The sequence below is a fragment of the Otolemur garnettii genome, unplaced genomic scaffold, assembly GCF_000181295.1.
Source record: "Otolemur garnettii isolate 467f Iridium unplaced genomic scaffold, OtoGar3 scaffold00143, whole genome shotgun sequence".
NCBI classification, from domain to species: Eukaryota; Metazoa; Chordata; class Mammalia; order Primates; family Galagidae; genus Otolemur; species Otolemur garnettii.
This window is the reverse complement of record NW_003852538.1, coordinates 353,632-376,098: the sequence shown is the minus strand read 5'-3', so window position 1 is coordinate 376,098 and position 22,467 is coordinate 353,632. Positions and strand designations below refer to the sequence as shown.

Below are 22,467 nucleotides of genomic sequence, written 5' to 3'. Positions count from 1 at the left end.
GAAAGCAATTAAAAATCAAAAGTTTCCTTCAGCAAGGGAACATAGGGCCTTCAAAATAGTTCTAAACACCTTGCCATGTAAATTAATTCAATAATCATTGAGTAAGCATCTACTATGTGTACAAAGTGCTAGATGTTAGATATTACACTTTATAGTCTGACACACCTTACCTCTTAGATGCTCAGAATAAAGGAACATCATCAGTCAAAGGAAGTAGAGAGAAAATACATTTACAATATTCCAGTATTGTAATAACTGGAATGAAGGCCTCCAAGGACCTTGTCTATTCTTTGTCACCCCTAACCTCATCTCCTTTGTTACCATCCTCTCCCCTTCTCTTGTTGTCTCCCACCCTCCTGGGGTCCTTGCTGTTCTTCAAACACATCAGGCACACTCCTGTCTCCAGGCCTTTGTGCTTGTATTCTTCAGGAATGCTCTTCCAATCTGAGACTACTCCAGTCTTTCACAACAGTGATGTCATGTCAAATACACTGTAGAATGTCCCACAATTTGAGTTTGTCTGGTGTTTTCTCATAACTAGATTGACGTTATGCATTTTTAAAGCCACATCACCACAGAGGTGACGTGCCCTTCTCAAGTGCATCACATACAGGCATATACACCAATATACGAGTGCATCTGATGTTAATATGTCTTCTTACAAGTCATATTAACCTTCACCATAGTTAAAGTGGTGCATCTGCCAGTTTTCTCCACTGTAAATTACTGTTTTCTCTTCCTTAAATAATAAATATTTGGAGAAGAACTTTAAGAGCATGCAAATACCTGCTTGTCCTTAAATTTTCAGCCACTAATTACAGCATTCATCCATGAATTTTGCCCACAGCACCTATTCTGTGGCATTCTAATGGTGATTTTCTATTTTCCTCATTCCTTCTGTATTCATTAAGTGAAATGTTTTACAAAGTAAACCAATGATTTTTTTAAAGATCTCACTCTTAAATATGAACAATGTTAAAGACTTTATATAACTCGCCCAAATACAGATACAGGTAGGAGAAGAATAATGGGTGAAACTTAGGGTTCTTCACTTTAAAAATCACATTCATTCAACCTTATCACAGTGCCTCTAACCTGGCAGAAAAGATTAGGTTTAAAAATTTCATATACAGTATCTCTTAACATTTCTGACTCTAATAAGAAGGGTTTTTGCTTTTCTTTTTCCTTAATAAAACGTCTTTCTACTTTTATTGTAGGTTTTTAATTTACTGAGCCAGATTAATCAATAAAGAGATGCTATACAACCCAGATGTTTTAAGTGAGGAACACTACTTGGTAAAATTCTTACCTCTCAGCTGAGAAAATGAAAGACCACTGTATTCATGGGCCTATTAGATTGCAGGGAATCTTGAGGTAGGGAATTCAAGGGAAACAGTCACATTTTTTTTTTTTTTGCTTTAAGTTAAAAAGAATCAGGACTATGATTCCCAATAAAAACTAGAATTTTTTATAGTATTACACATTCGATATTTATTTATAGAGTATATGTTATAGATTTTATATTCTTGCATATTGTTGTATCCACACAATAGAAAGCATCCAAGTCTTCTGAATATTGACATAAAATCTTTTCTCTGTATCAGAAATGGCTTATATCCATCTTCTCAATCAAAATGTAATTTTAAGATTTCTACTTCAAACCTAGTGGAATACTAGTAGAACCCACCTCTCTCAAAAAAAAAACCTTAAAAATAGGCAAAAGCTATTAAACAGTAATTTTCAAGCATAGAACATCAGGCAGTACAGGATAATAATCCCTGGGAGCCTTAAAATAATCAAAGACAGCCCAACTGCCCTTGTGCATAGACGGAGGGAGTTTGCAGAGTGCAAAGGAAGAGGAAGAAGCCCAGGTAGGGAGAGCCCCGCAGTACCAGTGAAATGAGGAAGCAGAGAAGGGAGCCTGGGTAGTTCAAGGCAGCTAGAGTGAGCAGCTAGAGGCCTAGACTGCAGACAGCTGCACAGAAAAAGGAGCTCTGGAGAAGTCCTCTCTCAGGTCTTCAGCTCAGTACTGATCACCACATGCCTGTGAGGAAACTACCAGAAGCCAGGAACACAGCCACCTGAAAGGAAAAGAGAAAACACCCCCGGGGCTCACACACGGCTGGGAATCATTTATATTCTCACCAGCTAAAGCAGGAAAACATAATTCACAAGGTATTGAATAAAGTACTCAGAAAAGAACTGCCTCAGTATTTGGGGAAAACCGGCTGTAAACTATAGGCTATTCTGGTTGCCTTTAACAAAATTTTTTTTAAAAACAACAACAAAAAAGGAAGTTTCAAAAGGATCAAATGGCTTCTAAGTAACTTAACTGCAATTCTATGAAATTTTAAGAGTATCAGCAGAAATACAAAACAATACATAGCACTCATCAAGATAAAGTTTTCAAGGACTGGCATCGAAGCAAAAGTCCCTAATGCAAAGAAGCAATAAAATAGAATAAATAATGGAGAGAATAAAACCCATCAATCCACAAAAACAGACATAGTTTCTGTTAAATGAAATAACATGGATTACAGAATTAGCAGACAATATTAAAAGTTACATTTTTTTTGTAAAAAGCTGGTAGAAGACTGGCATGCTAAAGACTAATAAACCTGAAAACATAATAATAAAAACTATCTTAACTAAAGTATGGACAGTTTAAAAAAAGAAAGAAATGAACAAACTATCAGTAAGCTGTGGGACAACTTCAGGAGACCTAATATACAAGTATATATAATTAGAGCTCCCCAAAGAATAGCAAAGACAAAAAAATATTTAAACAAATTCAAGAAGCTCAACAAATCATAAGCATGCGCCATGAAGAAAATTCTAACAAAATACACCATAACCAAAATGTGTAAAACAAGTGACAAATTTTCAAAAATCAGTATCGGCCAGAGAGAAAAAGGTACACAATATACAGAGAATTAAAGACAATAATGACAGCAGACTTTTCACTGGCAATAAGTCAGGAGAGAGTGAAACCTCTCCTTTAATGTTCTAAAGGAAAAAAAAATCTGTCAACTCTGAATTCCATACCCAGCAAAAATATCTTTATAAAGATGAAGGTGAAATTACACTTTTTCAGACATACACACCATTCAAGAACTCATTACTACCAGAAATGCTTTTAGAAATTTTTTTTAAAAATCCTGTCTGTAAAAGGAAAATGATACCATAAAGAAAAAAAGAAAGGAAAGAAAAAGAAAGTGAAAGAAGAAAGAAAGAAGGTAGGGCAAGTATGGGAGGGGAAGGGAAGAAGGAAGAAGGAAAAAGGGAAAAAAGAGCCATCCAACCTATTGAGTGATGAATAAGCAGCCTCAGAGAAACAGCATCATTCCCACCACGGTGTTAGAAGTACAATGCACAGGAGAATATGTAACAGAAGCCTCAGTAGGAAATTTTACCTTGGGAAGTAAAATTTTAGCAGAGAGCTAGAGGATGATTAAGATTCATGTTTTTGGTAGTACAACACACCATTTAAAAAAAAACAAAATGCTCTACTCAAAAAAACAAACAAAAAAACCAACTATACTAAAATTGCTCCCTAAGGCTGGGCGCCTATAACACAGTGGTTAGGGTGCCAGCCACATGCTGCAGGGCTGGTGGGTTTGAAACCAGGCCTGGGCTTGTTAAAAAAAAAAAACAAAAAAACAGCCAGGCATTGTGGTGGGCACCTGTACTCCCAACTACTAGGGAGGCTGAGGCAAGACGATTGCTTGAGCCCAAGAGTTGGAGATTGCTGTGAGTTATGATACCACAGCCCTCTACTAAGGATGACAAAGTGAGACTCTGTCTCAATTAAAAAAAAAAAATTGCCCCCAAACACGTTGATTTACCCAATCAAATATTCACTGAGTATCTAACTATATAACTGTCATTATGCAGAGGGGGATACAGCAGTGAACAAAACAGTGAAAACTAACAGAGATTACATTTTTATTTAAATGTATTGCTGAGCCTGGATAGGAAGGATGGAAATTCAGTACCCCAAAACAATGTAAACTTAGAATTCACAGAGAATCCACAGCTTATATCCTCAAGAAGAAATGTGCTTAAGATGGAAAAGCTATTAAAAGATCTTTTCATAAACGAGGTCCCTTAAAAGGCTGGGTCACAAATGTGGTAACTCTTAGTCAATGGGGCAGCAAAAGATCTGGAAGGTAAAGGAACTTTCCGAGAATTTACAGCCACAATCAGCATGAATTCATATTAGCTATGGGATGCCAACATTTTTTGGTTTTAATTAGTAGCACTTTAGGCACCTAGTAAAACCAAACACAAATCTACCTACTCCTCAAAGAATTCCCAGAGTTTTAAGAGACATAAAGTAATGGCTTAACATAAAACACAAGCAAACAAGACACTATAAATGAAAACCAGCAGAAAATAAAAAACATAAGAATAATGCATGGCAAATTCCAATTAATGGAATCTCCCACTGAATGCAAAAATGTATAAAATGATTAAAGAAATGAAAGAAGGATTTGTGCAGTGGCTCACGCCTGTAATCGTAGCAGCCTGGGAGGCTGAGGCAAGCGGACTGTTTGAGTTCAGAAGTTGGAGACCAGCCTGAGCAAAACCAAGACCCCCATCTCTACTAAAAATAGAAAAACTAAGGCAAGAGCTTGCCTGAGCCCAAGAGTTGGAATCTGCTGTAAGCTATGATGCCACAACACTCCATCCAAGGCAATAGCTTGAAACTGTCTCAAAAAAGAAAAGAAAAAGAAAAAGATAAGGGGAAAAAAAGGAAATGAAAGAGGATACACTGAAATCCAGGTCTAAACAAAGGAATGAATGATGCTAGAAGTGTTCAAAATGTGGGTACGTAAGATATAGACCAAAGATTAACAAACTTGATTTAATGAAGGGAAACAGAGCAGTACATCTGCCAATTAGTTAATATGCATTTTGTTAAAAAGCACATAAACAAATAACTGGTATACCCCAATCTCTAACTAAAACAGAATTACATGAGAATCAGCAAAGAAGTTAACCAGACAAAGTTGGTAGGTCTGGAAAATTAAAAACCCTTTAGATTAAACAACAGTTTAAGTAAAACCTAAGAAGTAAAAGGAAAGCATTCAAGAGTATTGATGGATATAAAACACAAATAAATTTTCAAAATAACTAAATGAAGCTAAATGTGATTCCCAGGAAAACTGATAAATCTCTCTCTGGCAAGACTGATCAAGTAAGGGGGAAACCCATAGTAAACAATCTTAAAAAAGAAAAAGGTGAGGCAGAGAAAAAAATACATATAATGACGTAGCACTATGAACAATTTCTTTATTCTTATAATCTACCAAGAAAATCCTATCTACAGCAATATATTTAATGGTAACTATCACTGATGATTTATAAATGCATTATGGAAAAAAAATATAAAACTGAGAGAAAACAAAGAAGACCTCAATCTATGAATTCATGGACAGTAAGAAATATAATAAACTTACCAATTCTGCCCTTAATAAAAATGAAGACATGAAGACTTAACACAAAGCTTTAGCTACTGGTAGAGGCACAGACAAGCACATCACAGGAACAGATACAGATACAAGAAACAAACTCAGGCACATGAAGAAACTTCACTGACAACAGAACTAGCACTGCCGATTAGTTAAGGAAGGTAGGGAGTAAAAATCAATACATGATGTTAGGTAACTGAATATCTAGGTACTACAGAGGAAAGGAAACAGACTTCTGATACCACACAGAGATTAAATTCAAACATGAAAGACCTAACTAAAAATCTTTTAAAGTCCTATACAGGGAGAATATCTGAATTTACTTAATTTCTTTAGGAAAAATTGTTTCAAACACAACCTCAATAAATAGGGAAATAATTAAATTTTGACATTATCAAATGTCAGATGAATATAAACACTGCTGACAGGACTCAAAATTGGTAACATCACTCTCAAACAAATTCCCAGAAGACCTGAATTTAAGCTTCCTAAATTTTTAGAATACAGTTTGGTTCAGGTAACTTCTCTACTTTCATAAAGTTCCTTCCTGGAATGGCTGGTTTTCTAAGATATCCTGTCTCCCTCCTGCATTTTTATCCAAACCTTTTCTTTCCAATGTCTCCATTGTCCCTTTCATGTTCTATCCTCTCCTGCATGGAGTCCTAGAAGGGTGCAATGGTGGGTCACTCTCAAGAGTTCACGGAGCTATGCTGTTCCAATCACTTTAGCCTTACCAGGATTTCCTTACACCCACCTAATGAAGTTGGCAAAGTCTCTTTCAATTTCAAACGGGCTACTTGACTCACCAGTGAATTTCTGATGACTCTGAGTGTTTCCAGTCTCAGGTCCGTCAGATATTCCAATGCTTTTTACTTTTTAAGGCACAAAAACTAACAAATGCAGGTCATTTTATTAGTTCTCACCTGGTTATATTTAGGGGTTCATAGAATACTTTGGCACTCACTTTTGTTAAAAATGTTTTCATGAGTTTTAGTTTTATTATCTAGCTGTTTTGTTTTTAGGTGGGAATTCAGAAAGATAAAGAAATTAAGTTGCCACCATCCAAGAAGGCCTAAGATATTTTAAAAAGAGAACTCTCCTTGCTTCTATATTTTCAAATTTCGCAGAAATATCTGTGCTAATGTTTAAACTTTTGATTTAATGACTGAGGCAAATCACTTAAATGTAAGGAATTTTTTTCAAAGAGAACACTTATTTTACATAAAAAGACTGGGGCCTAAGTTCCCAAAAGAAATCACAGCAAACACACAAGGGTGCCATCAGATATTTTATCTTAGGAAACACAGCAGCATCTACCAGATATCATGTGAACTATTGCTCTGTAAGTGATCTGTACCTAACTATTTCTGTAGCAGAATTTATTTTGGCTTACAGGTACTGGGAAAGAACTACCAAGACACTAAGGATGCTGTAAACCAAGTGTGTTGGTGAAACCTGATTTTGAAATTGTATTTGAAAAACAAATGTCACCTCATTTAAGATTTTTGAAAGAAAAAGCATCAAACAAACACCTTCAAAGAAAGGTGAACACTCAGCATTACACAGCAGTGAGTCAACCAATGGGGAAAGCAGAAATTCACTTAATTTGATGTTCTTGGTGGGCCAGTGAAAAGAAAAAAGATAAGCCACAAATGTCAAATAAAATGGCGAATTCTACTTTAACAAAAATTTAGATCATAGTATCAACCTAACTTCTGTTGCTAATAATGTGATCATGACAGGAACAAAACCATCACATTCACATATGTAGTAAGAGCAACCTCATTTTAGCAAGATGTACAAATGCAAGTAAAGGGAAAATAAAAAGTCATCTATTTGAGTTTTCTCTACCCCTTTGCTTTATCTTTAGCTACAGACAATAGGTCACAGCCATTTGTTTGCAGGGATCCTCAAACTTTTTAAATAGGGGGCCAGTTCACTGTCCCTCAGACGGTTGGCAGGCCGGACTGCAGGCCCTGCGACGAGTGGGCTGCTAAAGCAGGACAGGCAGTGGTGGCAAAAACACCCGGTGGGCCAGATAAATGACCTAGGCCAGCTGCATGTGGCCCGGTTAGTTTAAGGACGCCTGGTTTAAGATTTTCAAGAGCAAAGAAGAGAAAACTATAAACCAGTTTGTTGAATTCAAGCATTTATTTTTTTTCAACCCATTCTTTCATCTGCTCACTCCTATTTACCTTCACCTAATGCCAAACCAGCAACAATGACTAAAACCTCCATTTTTCTTCTGTACTTAATCTATCCTAACAAATCTTCAATTATGATGCATTCACTTTCATAAAATTTCTACGATTTTATTAGAGTTCTTTATATTCACTATACATCTTTAACATATTACTTAGGCTTATGATAGATTCTAAGATGCTTTGCTGCTGGTGCTGTTTTTAATCATACTAGAACATATCAACAGAAAGTTACAAGCTAACTGTGTCAGTACTATAAGACACCCTCAATTTTAAGATGCATCCTGACTGTAGAGAGAGAATAATGTGCAACTTACAATAGAAGGGGGGATTCTTCTTTACTTACTTATTATTGCAGTATAAAAGAAAAAATGTGATTTGTATAGATTACTCCTATATAAAGACTCTAACATACTAAATGGAAACATGTCTATTGTTGCATTTGTTTCTGTTTAGTAATTAGATAACGTATGTTTTAAATGCTTTAAATTATGCAGAAATCCTTACTAAATTGTCAGATTGGAATTGAGTGTTTTAGCTATATCCAGGAAACAACTTCAAGGGTCTTTTTTTTTTTTTTGCAGTTTTTGGCCAGGGCTGGGTTTGAACCCACCACCTCCAACATAAGGGGCTTGCGCCCTACTCCTTTTGAGCCACAGGTGCTGCCCACAACTTCCAGGGTCTTGAGTGGCCTGAAAAATTATTATTAATTCTCCTATTCAAAATAATAAAATACAGGACACCACCTTCCAAAAATCACCACACAACAGAAAAAGAATGTGCCTTTGGGCAATGAAATGCATAAAGAAAAAAAAAAGACATTATCTTTTATACTGAAATACATATATGTAATAAGACTATAAAAAGGAACAAAATATAAAATTCAAACCAGTGATTACTACTGAGGAAGAAGATAGAGAAAAGGATGGGACAAGAAAATATATCCACTGAGCATAGTAAGTTAGTTGCAGGAAAATACATATTTGTTAAAAACAAAGACAATGAATCACATCTACTGTATAGACACTAGGAAAGATCTGAAAAGATACACACCAAACTGCTAAAGTTGTGAAGATAAAATTTCACACTGTATTTTGTATTTCCATACTTTTCGTTTATGTATTTGTACTACATATCTACTACAGCTGTGCTTTTAAAAGTTAATAAAAAGGAAATAAAATATTTCATGATAGCGTGGGTAGAAGGAAACCAAAATAAACGGTACCCTAAAGGTCACCCCTAGAGTTGCCATATGTAGGGAGAATGGGAAGCTGTAGCAAAAAGTACTGTTATATAAAAAACACTATAAAATTTTATAGAGAGATGAACCACACGTAGACAGTATCTTGCAAATATTTTGCAAAATTTTGTAATGAATATTTTACAAATAAAGGTACATTAGCTACAATTTCACATTTTCCCTATGTATGATGATGTTACGGATGACCTTTGGGACACCCTATAGTATACAATTACCGTTATTGTTCCCTGACATACTATACTCCACAAAGATAATATAAACTTTTAGATTTAGAGTCATTCTTCATGAACATAGGGACTGAGATGCCAGTATATGATGTGATCAATGGACTCATACTGAAAAGTTCTAGACAAAGTAACACCTAAAAATTTTGGAACTATCAGTAGTATGTTATCTAGCCACTTCCCTGTTTCTTCCCCTTCTCTCACTGTTCTATTTTACTGGAACAATATGCACTAAACATCTATCTATGTAGCAGGCACTATGCATGCTGGTCATGACAATACTCAAATAGATAGGGTTCTAGTTTCCAAGAAGTTCATTACATAGAATAGTACTAATACAATTTTCAGCAATGATGGAAATGTTCTGTATTTGCATTGTTCAATATGGCAGAGATTAGCAGCATGTTGCTATTTAAGCACTTACGGTTAATGTAACCAACAAACTACAATTTTTATTTTATTTAAATGAGTTTAAATTTAAATAACTACTTGAGGCTAGTGCCTACATCATTGGACAGCACAGGTATGTCAGATAAGTAAGTCTGTGAATTCATTCTAGAAAAAGTAGAGCACACCTCGGGTGCCTGTGGCTCAGTGGGTAGGTTTCTGGCCCCATGTACCAAGGGTGGCAGGTTCAAACCTCGCCCCAGCCAAACTGCAACAAAAAAATAGCTAGGCGTTGTGGCAGGTGCCTGTAGTCCCAGCTACTTGGGAGGCTGAGGCAAGAGAATCGCCTAAGCCCAAGAGCTGGAGGTTGCTATGAGCTGTGTGACGCCACAGCACTCTACCAAGGGCGATAAAGTGAGACTCTGTCACTACAAAAAAAAAAAAGTAGAGCACATCTCAAAGCACTTTTTCTAGAATGAGTTCGCAAACTTAACTGTCAGACCTTCATATGATCATAGCTCTGATGGTCATTCTAGAAAAAGGGTTCTAAAACTACTTTGAATGGGCTTGGCTCTAGTACTGGTGCATAGTTTTCCAAAGGGAGTACTCTGAAGGTGACGGCCGTGATATTCAGCATTCAGGTATGTAGCACTTTCTCTAGTACAAGTTTGAGATCTTAATTGTCTGATCTTGTACAGAAGACAAGGACAAATAAACAGATAACTACAATGCAAACACTGAACTAGAAGTACACGAAAAGTTAAAAAAGCAAGAGAAATGAGCACTGAGCCCATTATAGAATAGCTTCTGGAAAAAGTGATACCTAATTCTTGAATCATATGAAGAAATGGGATGCATTAATGAACAGAATAAATGTAAGTATAGGCTTGAAGGTGTAAAAGTGCATGCATGGTAGGGAGACTAAAGCAGTGTAGTACTACTAAACGGAAAAAAGTCACTTAGGGGATAACAGGAGAGACACTGAGAGAATGCAGGGACCCAGAATGTGGAAAGATTGTATGAAGTTTAGAAGCTTGAACATACCACCTGTGACGCCAACGATCAGTTAAATTGGTAATTAAGATAATTTAGATTATTTTTTTTTTCCAGTTTTTGGCCGGGGCCGGGTTTGAACTCACCAACTCCGGCCGGTGTATGGGGCCAGCACCCTACTCCTTTGAGCCACAGGTGCCGCCCCAAGGCGATTTAGATTTGTGAATGCTCATAGTTAGAGTAAATAAACTGAAGTTATGGCACCTTGGAAAAAGCTTGACAATCTTTCCAAGAAGAATGAACTATGTATGAACCATTTAAATATTGTCTTACCTGAACTAACAGATCTGGCTACCTTTGCAAGTAAACTTCAACTACTGTCCTCAAACTCCAAATATCTAACTCATTATAAATTTATAGTAAGAAACAAAATATACAAAGGAGATATAAACCACCATAAAAATCAATACTTCAAACCATGCCCATTTGAAAGTCACTATCTTAGCACACAGCTAAGGGAATGCACCTTCCTAAACTAAACTCCTAAGGCTTAATGAGGTCTAAGGAAATGGGACTTGGGGGGAGTATTATTTTCTTGTTAAATTCTGGGATTTTGCTTATTATCAGGATGCTTAAATAAATATTAAATACCAACTGTCTTTCAAAGACAAATGAAAATCATTGTAAGCATAGATACAAAGAAATTGTACTTTAGCCATGAAAAAAATAACATTCCTCCCAAGTGTGGCATTTTAAAAAATTCAAATCATTTTCACCTCAGAAGATACAAACTCTTAGCATTACCAATATAAAAAAATTTTTAGCTTAGTAATTTAATATTCCTTGAATTTCCCATATGTTCTTAATATATTCATCATAATACTGAACAGGAAATTCTATTTCTATACATGCAGTTTTCAGAGAAAGCTTCAAAAATAAAACATAACAATCCAGACTTAAACAACTGTTTCCAAGGATATTTCAATATGCATTAAGAATCACCAACCAACAGAAGAGAAAACGGAGAGAGAAGGAGTAAGTTCTAAGTTATAATGTTCCATAGCAGAATGGGGTGACTACAATTAACAAGGTACCATATATTTCAAAACAGCTACAAGAGAGGACTTGAAATGTCCCGGGCATAAAAAAAGGATAGTCAAGATGAGAAATACCCTAAATACCCTGGACTTGATCATTACAAATCCCATGCATACAATAAGATACCACGTGTACTCCATAAATATGCACAAATATTATGTATCAATTTAAAAAAGAGAAAATATTTTCAGTCAGCAAAATCCAATGAACAATGTATTTTCCAGTTAAGCTAAAAATCCTGGATTATTTGTAAATAATGTAACTGGAAAAATGAAGTATTTTTAGAAAAGTGGAGTATTTTTACAGTAGGATGAGTAAGAATAAGCAAATCTCTTAGTATATAAAACATTATTTTCTCTTATTCCTTTTTGTATAAATTTTAGAATATTAATACATTACATGATGAAAATTAACTACTGTTTGTTTTACATATAGTTATACAAAATTCTCTATTAATTTGGTTCCATGAGGCAAATTAACTATATATTGTGTATTTTGTACATAGTAATACAAAGTCATACAAAAGTCCTACAGTCACACTTTACAAACCGAATTATAAGCAATGAAAAGCCACATTATGCAGAATTAAAATATCCTTAAAGTAGTTAGGCAGAACCTAACAAAAAGATGCAAGAGCCCAAGAAGTGTGACCAATTAAAATCTTACAAGTCAAGGTAGTTGGAAGTGGCTGTAAGGTGCAAGAAGATATAGCCAAGTATAAATAACTAAAAAAGGCTATGCTGATAAGTCTATGAGGACAATTCAGAAAAAAGGTTACAAAGAGAACTGATTTAGCGTAGCCCCAGCTTATTCTGGCTTATCAAAATTACAAATATATAGCAAGAAAGCTCACATATCCAGTTAGGTAGAAATCTAGAAAGGTTAAATACAACACCAGTTTTATCAGGGACAGGGCCCAAACCAGAACCCAGACCTTATAATCAAAGGTTTGCTGCTACAAAGACACCACAAAGACAATTTTCTCTACTTTCTCCACTTAGGGAAAGAATTAACTAGGATAAAATAAAGGCTTAGCAGATAAATGGTTAGTTAACCAAAGCTGCTGGCTGCCTTCAGAGGTTAGAGGGAAATGAAACTGGTGGGTGAAAAGAGGTTGGACATATATCTGTGCAGGAAGCCTGCAAGTCTGTTTCTACTTGAGCTTTAAACAATTCTGTATTCTGGATCACTATACAATGAATAAAGCAGCTTTTCCTTAAAAAATTAAATTCAAATGTTATATTCATTTTTTAACATCACTGTTTAATAGTACAATCTTTAAAATTTGCCTTCTTTTAAAACCTGAGAAAGAAATAAGAATGTTACATTTCAACCAACTTCCAGCATCCCTACACACAACGTAAGGGATGGATATTATTACTTAACTGATTAAATGAGAAAACAAGATCTAGACTGTTAAGGACCGCAAACAAATGACAAATTCAACAGAATTTGGGTCTTGGAACACTCCAAGCTTCTCATTTCTATTTCTTCTATACTCTATCCAATTTTGTCTATATTTCTGTGATACATGCTTTATTACCCAAAAGATAGCCCTGGACTTCAGGTTTAGTATTCCAGGAATAATATGTGTAAACATACCACTTTCTTTTACAAACTACTAGCTCTGAATCTAGCCATGAAGTCCTAAATTACATATCAGATAATCTGTAAAATTTGCTTTGACACTAAAAGAATTATTATGAATATGATTTATTTTGAAAATGTTCCCAGCTAGTTCAACTATCGAATCCAATAAATATATTTAAAATAATAATACAAAATTCTCAAATTGAGTTGTATCCAATCTGCTGGTTCCAATTAAATACAACACATTAAAACACGGTAGCTACATGACTAATAGAGGAAAAAAATTGGTCTTACCTGGTAGTTTCTTTTCTCAGATAATGTATGTCCATCAGTCCTCACCATAGAGTCGTGTCCTTTCCTCACAGTACTGGAGGCAATCAAATAGAACTGTCACTCAAGGGTCGTGTCACAGGAAGGACCGCCCACCAGTTCTCCCTCTAGAGTGGAATTATCCAAAAGCCGTCAAAATTACTAACATGCAAGTACATGAACAGTATCAAAAATATCCAATATGATACACAGAAAACAGGAAAGAAAACAAAAAGTAATTGTTTTATAGTCTAACTAATCTTCTTAACATTTAGGGAGGGCTAGATTACTGAACATACTTTATCTGAAACAGAAATTACTAAATATGAAAAATTCTTCCCGCCCACTTCTACTTTAAGTCCAATTAAGACTTCACACACAGAGAAGAAACTTATGAGTAAAAGTGATTAGACAAAAAGCTCATTCCCCCAAATGACATTTTTTCTTTTAAGTAAATTTTCTCTAGTCTCGAAAGTATCCAATTAATTCAGATTCAGTCACTACAAATCCCTCCCTTCAAAATGCTTATATATACAAGTAATAGGAATATAAGCTATTTATTTACATAGCTACTGATTCATTCCAGTTATGAGGTTTATTTCCATGACCTAAAATGAGAACATATTATATATTTTTACATGATTAATAGATGCAAACCTAATGCAATATTCAAACTTTACTCCAATAAATAGCCACAAACGTCAGCTTTCATTGATGCCTTGTCCTTTAGTCCTCAATTTCAGGCACAGTCAAATAGAGAATTCATTGTTTTACACAGGACAAAAAATAATGTAGCTCATTTCTTACACTAGACAGAGATAAGTGAGTCCAGAAAGGACTACTCACTGTGTACTTTTAGCACAAAAAGCACTGAAGCTGAGGTGATAGTAAATAGTAATGCTATCTCAAAAATGTGCACCCAAAATGAGAGTTCACATACTCAAAGGTGGCATTTACAAGTAATTTGTAAATATATATTTTTGACACAAGTATCTCCCACCTAAGTTTTAGTAAAACATTTACCCTAAAAAAGTAGTATGTATACCTACTGCACTAATGTTGCTAGTCACTAAAAATTATATTCAAATCTAGAGAAATTATTTAATATCTTATGAAATATACTTTACAAGAAGATAATAAACATTTAATTTATAATCCATAGTAAGAGTGAATCAGTAATATTAAAACCAAGAAATACACATGCACATATCCATATTGATTACCTATAAAAAGCAATCTATTAATAAGGACAGAAAATGTTTTTAAGATAAAGAAATCATTAATAACTAATATTGCTGGATTTAAGTTTTAAAGACTTTGTATGACAAAAATATATATTCTGGTTCCTCTTTTATGTATTTGACTATAAGGGTAGTGTGGGCTATATTTTTACCAAATTCTGACAATCTTACATCATACATGTTTAGCTGCAATACTTCAAGATGGCTGACTCTATGAGAAACCTGTAACTAATTGCTCATTACCAAACTTATGTATATGCCTTTGGAATTAAGTATATATCTCCCTTAACAAAGGAGAAAGTTGTTTTGAATTTACTACTATAAATATAATTTTTAATATTTAGCAAGGAGTTAGGTTATTCATAGGCAAAAATTACTAACTGAATTCAATGTTCAAGAAGTGACAGATAGCCCTCAGTGGTTAGGGTGCCGGCTACATGCCCCAGGGCTGGTGAGTTTGAACCCTGCCAAGCCTGCTAAACAATAATGACCACAACAACAACCAAAAAATTGACAGGCATTGTGGCGGGTGCCTGTAGTCCCAGCTATTCAGTAGGCTGATGCAAGAGAATTGCTTAAGCCCAAGAGTTTGAAGTTGCTGTGAGCTGTGATGCCACAGCACTCTACCAATGGTGACATAAGACTTTGTCTCAAAAAAAAAAAAGATGTGACACATATTTGCCTTCAAGTTAAATTTTCATGATTGTCACAAAGAGAGCAAAATTATTTTATTATGCATCCCCTAAACGACAGTAACTTTTAATGTTAGTGTTTTATAATATTAAATTTTAAAATAGTGCCCACCTTACTAATATACTCACGATGACTTTGAATACTAAGAATAGTATAAAATTTCAATCATAACTTATAGAATAAATATGTTTTTCTTCTTAAATCATGTTAAAGTCTATGTATTACCTTCAAATTAGACTATTTCCATTAAATGACATATTAGAAATTTAAAATCAGGTAATGTAATTTTCAATACCTCAAACCTGTAAACATCCTTAACACAACCCAATTGTACAAGACAGACAATTAGGACTTAATTTTAAATGATAAATGATACCTTAACAATAAAAATTAATATTTCATCTATAAATCTACCAGAGAAAAGACAAAACCTTCACTTTTAAGAACTATGAATTTTAGTATAAAAGGAAAACTTATTTATTATTTATTTTGTTTTCCCTTCTTGGGATAACTGGAAATATTTCACAGTGTAGGGTTTCAATTCATAGCCACTATATATTCCAACCAATATGGGAGTTAATAATGAACTAAGGATCACTAACTCCTTTTAGCAAACAATAGAAACGAAGAAGGCACTTTATTTTCTTCCAAGTAACATAAAAAATTAACATTTGCCACCATTATTTTCACCATATTTTGTTAAATAAAAATGTTCAGTGATAAATCGTGTCGCTAATTCTCACACTGCGAATGAATGGATGCATGATAAATCAAATTGTTTTGAAGAGACCAAGTCTCATTCTGGCACCCAGCTCAAAAGTGCAGTGGCACAATCAGAGCTCATTGTAACCTTAAAATCCTGGGCTCAAGTAATCCTTCCAACTCTGGCTTTCAAAGAGCTGGGATTACAGGCCAAATAATGTAAAATTAAATGTCCCCAGTATCCACTAAAAAATTGGCAGTCAGGCAAAGAAGCAGGAAATGTAATCCATAACAAGGTGAAATATAATAAGTGGAAATAGACCTAGCAATGATACAGAGAACCGAATTGGTAAGTAGACAAGGAAGTTAAAATAGGCACTGTAAATACATCACATACATTTAAGAAGATAAAGAATGAACATGATGATAATAATGCAAAGTATAAAAAGGACTCCAATTGCTACATAAAGGAGTTTCTTCATGGTAACAAAAATGTTCTGTCCCTTGCTTTGGTGTTAGTTACATGACATGATAAAACACCATAAAATGGTAGGCAAAAACATATCAAGAAGTGAATGCATGCAAAAATTGGTGAAATCTGAGTTAGATTTGTAGTCCAATTAGTAATATTATGTCAATCAATTTCTGGTTTCAATAATGCGCTGACACCAATGGGAAAAGTAGGCAATGAGTCTATCGGACATTTCTGTAGTATTTTTACAACACAGAAGTTTATAATCACCTAAAAATTAAAAGATCTTTTTAAAGACTCAAATTGATCTTTCAGAAAGAAACATTCAATATCTCTAAAGAAAAATACATTGGTTAACATTAACAGCAGATTAGGTGCTACAAAAGAAAAAGTTCAATGAACCTGAAGACACAGGAAAAAGACATGAAATTAAACGCTGTTTGAAAAACAGTTAGAAAAGTGAAAGGCAGGACAGTGAACTGTGACTTCTAAGGCAGTATTAAGCAGAACAGTAAATGGTGAAGCCCTACCAAAACAGCCTAACATAAACTAACTAGTGTCCCAGTAAGACGTGGAAGGATAAAAAACAAAGACCAGCCAGACAGTGTGACTCATGCCTGTAATCCCAGCACTTTGGTAGGCTAAGGTGGGAGGATTGCTTGAGCCTAGGAGTTCCAGACCAGTCTGGGCAACATAGTGAGACTTTGTCTGTACAAAAAAGCTGGGTGTTGTGCTAGGCGCCTGTTGTCCTAGGTACTTGGGAGGCTGAGTAAGAAGATAGCGTAAGCCCAGGAGTTGGAGGTTTCTGTGAGCTGTGTGATGCCACGGTAGGCACTCTACCAAGGGCAATACAGTGAGACTATGTCTGTACAAAAAAAAAAAAAAAAAAAAAATTAGCTGGGTAGGCGTGGTGCATTTTTGTTGTAAGAAAGGTCCAGACTCAAGAGGCTACATGTTGAATGATTCCCTTAATATAGCATTATGTAAAAGGCAAAAGAAAAAGACTAAAAATAGATCAATTACTCCTCTCTGGCCTTAATCTCCAAAACTGTAAAATGATATGACTAATTTAGATAAATTTTTTAAATGCATGCAGTTCCAAAAGTGTATTAAGTAGTCTGTGCCACAGTAATCAATTCAAGAAAGTGGACAATTGTAGTTGACTTTTCCCATATTTTCTTTCTTCTCTCACTTCACTGCTCAATAGTATTTATATTTTGAAGGGTTAGATATGGTATCTATAATCTGTAATTTGGTAGCCATTAACACACTCAACTTTAAGTGATAAACTGTGAATTTGGTCAGGGTAAGACAGGATTTTGCCAATTGGACAGGATTTTGTTTTGTTTTTTTAAAGGACACTATATTTCATGTTGGCTATGAATAGTACAAACTTTAAGATGTGACCAACTTGAGCTCAAAAAACCTAAAGTTAATGTACTTATAGCCACTATCTTTGATATTTTAGGGTTTCTCAACCTAGATAGACCATAATGTTATCACATAGATCACAGCCACAAAAGTCTTTCCTTGCCCTATGAACTAGTTTTCAGCTTGATCATATAGAGGTCTTCAAAATTCTGAGTTGATGACTTGTGGTATATACAAGAAACATAGATGAAACAGAAAGAAAACTTAAGAATTTCAGTTTCATACCCCATACTTGGTCTGGGAAAATTGCCATTATTAACCAAGAAAAGTTTTTCTGAAAATTATAGTAATACAAGTTACGTTGTAGATTTATAATTGACATGTAAAATTAAAAGCTGCCTCTATTTACAAAGAAAACCAAAACATAATCAACAACATTCTCTTGAAATCAATTTACTCTCTGGTTGTCCTAATTTAATATTTATCACTTAATGTTGTATCTCTTCTTGGTATTTTCTGCAGCAGCAGTTCTCCTATGATACTACTTCTAACATGTCTGTGCAGTTCCCTGGCACATATTCCAAGGAAGATTCTAGTCATCTGCTAGAATTTGCTGTAAGTAGAAAATCAGCCAATCTATCTGTCTTAAAGACCTAACATCTCAAAACACAGAAATTTTCTTTTATCCAGGCTTAAAAATCTCAAATAAAATGAAATACAAAAGGGAGTTTAGAAGTTCAAGCATTTCTGAACCACAGGCTTAAAATTAAAAGATCCTTAGTTGATTTAGGCTTAAATAAAATTGGAATCTAAAATTAAGACAATAAAGGGATTTTTTCCAGTCTTCTTGCTGCCTGAAACTTACATAAATATAAACATATGTTTACACAAGTTGCTTTATCTCTGTGTGATTCAATTCCCTCATGTCATAGATGAAGACAGTATATGCATGGTCTGGTTCATTGTCTAAAGTAGGAGCAGACCCTCTTTAGGAGGAGATGAAAACTAAACAGAGTATGATCGATATCCCCAGAATTTACTGGGATAAGTGGCTCAAGGAAACGTATAATCAACTATTTCATATGCTGTTGATTAAAAAAGATGAGGGCCATTTGTTTATCTATTTTTGAAAAAATTCTGTTCACATTCATGTCTTTTGCCTTTTAGATGAACTAGAAGTACTATTATCCTAAGTAAAGTATCTAAAGAACGGTAGAACAAATAACCACAGGTACTCACTATTAAACTGGAACTAGCAGATAAATAAGTACACATGGGGAAGTAAAACTCAATGGAAATCAGCCAAGGGAGGAGGAGCAAGGAATGGGCAAAAATGGAAACCAACCTAACCAGTACAACAAACACTGTTTGGGTGATGGGGACACTTAAAATCATGACTCCAGCATCATAAAAGTGATTCACATAACCAAAAACATTTGTATCCCATAAACTTTGAAATTAAAAAAACAAGAAATTTTGGAATTAGTAGCACTGAGGTCACCTGGCAATTTTCACAACAATAGGTCTGGTGAAACGGGAGACACAGAAGCGCTAACTCGATTGAGTTCACAGGAACAGGAAGGGAAGTGGAGAAAAATGTAAACATCTCCTTCAGGGAGTTGTGCCATAAAAGTGAGAAGTGGTGGCTGGGCGCCTGTAGCATAGCGGTTACTGCACCAGCCACAGTACATCAAAGTTGGTGGGTTCAAACCTAGTCCAGCCCTGCTAAACAACAATGACAACTGCAACAAAAAAGTAGCCAGGCGTTGTGGCAGGTGCCTCTAGTCCCAGCTTCTTGGGAGGCTGAGGCAAGAGAATCGCTTAAGCCCAAGAGTTTGAGGTTGCTGTGAGCTGTGATGCCACAGACTCTACTGAGGACAACATAGTGAGATTCTGTCTCAAAAAAAAAAAAAAAAGTGAGAGGTGGTGATCAGCTAGAAGAAATGTATAGTTGAGAAAAGCCTTTTCCAAGAAAGGAAGAATTATGGTACAGAGGGAAAAGCTTATGATGCAAGACAGAGTGGGGAGAAATTACTACAGTGATGACTCTGAGCAGGTGTGGACAGAATCTCTAAGGGTATGTTATCAACAGAAACAGAAGAAAGACAGCTAATGGCAATAGACTCAGGTAGGTACAGTATCAGAAGCTTATGAAAGTCCACATCCAGTTGTTGTTTTCTTAGTAACAAGAAATGAATTCATTAGCTGAGAGTGAGGATATAGGAAGATAAATCAGAGGTCTGAAGATGGAGGAAAAGGTGTCTTCAAGTAGCCTTCTAAGAAAGTGGGAGAAGGAAGAGATTAGAAGACAGTAAACAGAACTGCTAAGCATGAGGGACACATGTGAGGTTGGTGTTCTCCAACAGCGTGCACCCACAGGGATACAGGGACAGTGAGATGGATTTAACCAAGATGAGTGAGTATAGTGAAGGAGAGAGGTAAAAGGACAAAGGGGATAGACAGAGCTGTGATTATAATGACAGGTAAGAAAGAAGTAGGGTATCTCTAACGATTTGCCTGCTAAGTACTAGACATACGGTCTTTGTGTTTCTCAAACATATCAAGTCAGTTCTCAATTCAGGGCTTTGATGTTTGCTCCTTCTTTTCAATCATCTTATCCCAAATCTTCAAATGTCAAGTTGTTTCTTGACATTAACATTTCTGCCTATCTCTCTTCAGAGAGCCCTCCAATGAGCACCCAAATATCTGAATTTTATCTTCAATTGTTTGTCTCCATCCCTTTTAATAGAAGCTCCTTAAGCAGAGGAATTTTGTCTGTTATGCCTATCACTGTTATCTCAAGTGCCTAAAAGTGAGGTATAACAGATACACTTTATCGAATAAATGAATCACAAAAAAAATACTAAATTCTTTACTAACTTTATGAAAACATTATTTCCCTTCAAAGGATTGCAACACAAGCACCCTGACTAATAACAAGACAAGCAAACAGAAAGTTAATTTTATTTTTTATTTATTTTTATTTATTTATTTATTTTTTGAGACAGAGTCTCACTCAGTCACCCTGGGGTTGAGTGCCAGCAATCTTAAACTCTTGGGCGCAAGAGATCCTGTTGCCTCAGCCTCTCGAGTAGCTGGGACTACAGGCACCCGCCACAATACCTGGCTATTTTTTGAGAGATAGGAGTCTCACACTCCTTAGCTCAAGCAATCTGCCCATAGAAAGTTAATTTTATAAGTTGATTACTGCAAATCACAAAAAATACATACATTTATTCCTCAACATTCTGATGCAGGACCAGACCTTTTGAGTTTAAGATTAATAATTGGATTTTCACATAAAATAATCTTTGGTTTGCATAAACTCCATCCGTAATTATCTTTTTTAAAAAAAAGCTTTATTGACATAATTTGCATGCCATATAATTCATCCATTTAAAGTATATAACTGAATATTATTACCATACGCAGAGTTGTATCACAATTTTAGAATACAGTAGAACATCTGTAAATTGTCCACCCAAGTGACTGTAACTTACTAGTCAACATATGGAGTTGGTCAACATAAGGAATTTCCACTGAGTGCATGTGGTCTGGTCTATTCAAATTATTAGGTCAACTTAAGGAGATGACCACTGTAGGAAGGTGATCAACTGTATTTTTATCTCGCTATAAAGAAACCTTTTTAATTTAGCTATTGTCTTCCTATCCTCCTGTTTCTCCCACTAACCTACTTGCTGCCTCTATAGATTTGCCTCTTCTGGACATACAATGCATCTTTTAAGATTTCCTGTTTCAATTTTGTTTGAAGTTAAACAAGACTCTACAGGCACGTAAGTAGCAAAATCTTCATGAACTTTTTACCACTGTTTTCCAGTTTTAAACAGTAGTCTCACCACAGCAGACATTCCTGCTTAACTCTCTAGAAGCCTTGTGATCACAATAGATGTTCAAGTATTTGACCCTTCCCTCATGATTCAAAACTAAATGCTCATCAGTCTAAGCCAGGAGAGTAATCCTACTCCTATTGTCAGAAATGAATTTATGAAAGAGCATTTGAACCAATCCAGGCCAAGATATGGGAGAAAATCTGATGGTAGGATTTTTAGGTAGAGGGGGAAAAAAAACAGCCCCTCTTTTCTCATTAGGCTTTGTTATATCAGAATACCACATCTAGAACTACTGTAACCATCTTGTAACCAGGAGGAGTTAGCCCAAGGACAAGCTGACACTCTGATAAGGGCAGAACAAAAAGATGGGAAAAAATCTGACCCTGGTATCAATTATTCAACTACTAATACAAAAACTCCCATTCCTGGGCGGCGCCTGTGGCTCAAAAGGAGTAGGGCACTGGCCCCATATGCCAGAGGTGGCCGTTCAAACCCAGCCCCGGCAAAAAAAAAAAAAAAAAAAAAACACCTCCCATTCCTCCAGATATATAAGAAAATAATTTTCCATATTGTTTATCAGTTAAACCAAAAGCTTCCTAA

General features: G+C 35.2%; 1 protein-coding gene across 3 annotated transcripts in view; it reads right to left on the bottom strand.

The window, feature by feature from the left end:
- The window catches only part of CNOT2 (CCR4-NOT transcription complex subunit 2), a 106,621-nt gene that overhangs the window by 55,627 nt on the left and 28,527 nt on the right, over window positions 1-22,467 (bottom strand). For 2 of the 3 annotated variants that reach the window (XM_012810855.2, XM_023518634.1), the window contains exon 2: window positions 13,523-13,665. In XM_012810855.2, the coding sequence (XP_012666309.2) occupies window positions 13,523-13,570 (48 nt within the window). In that variant the 5' untranslated portion in view covers window positions 13,571-13,665. The remainder of the gene's footprint in view (window positions 1-13,522; window positions 13,666-22,467) is intronic. The other variant, XM_023518633.1, reaches the window with a different exon arrangement.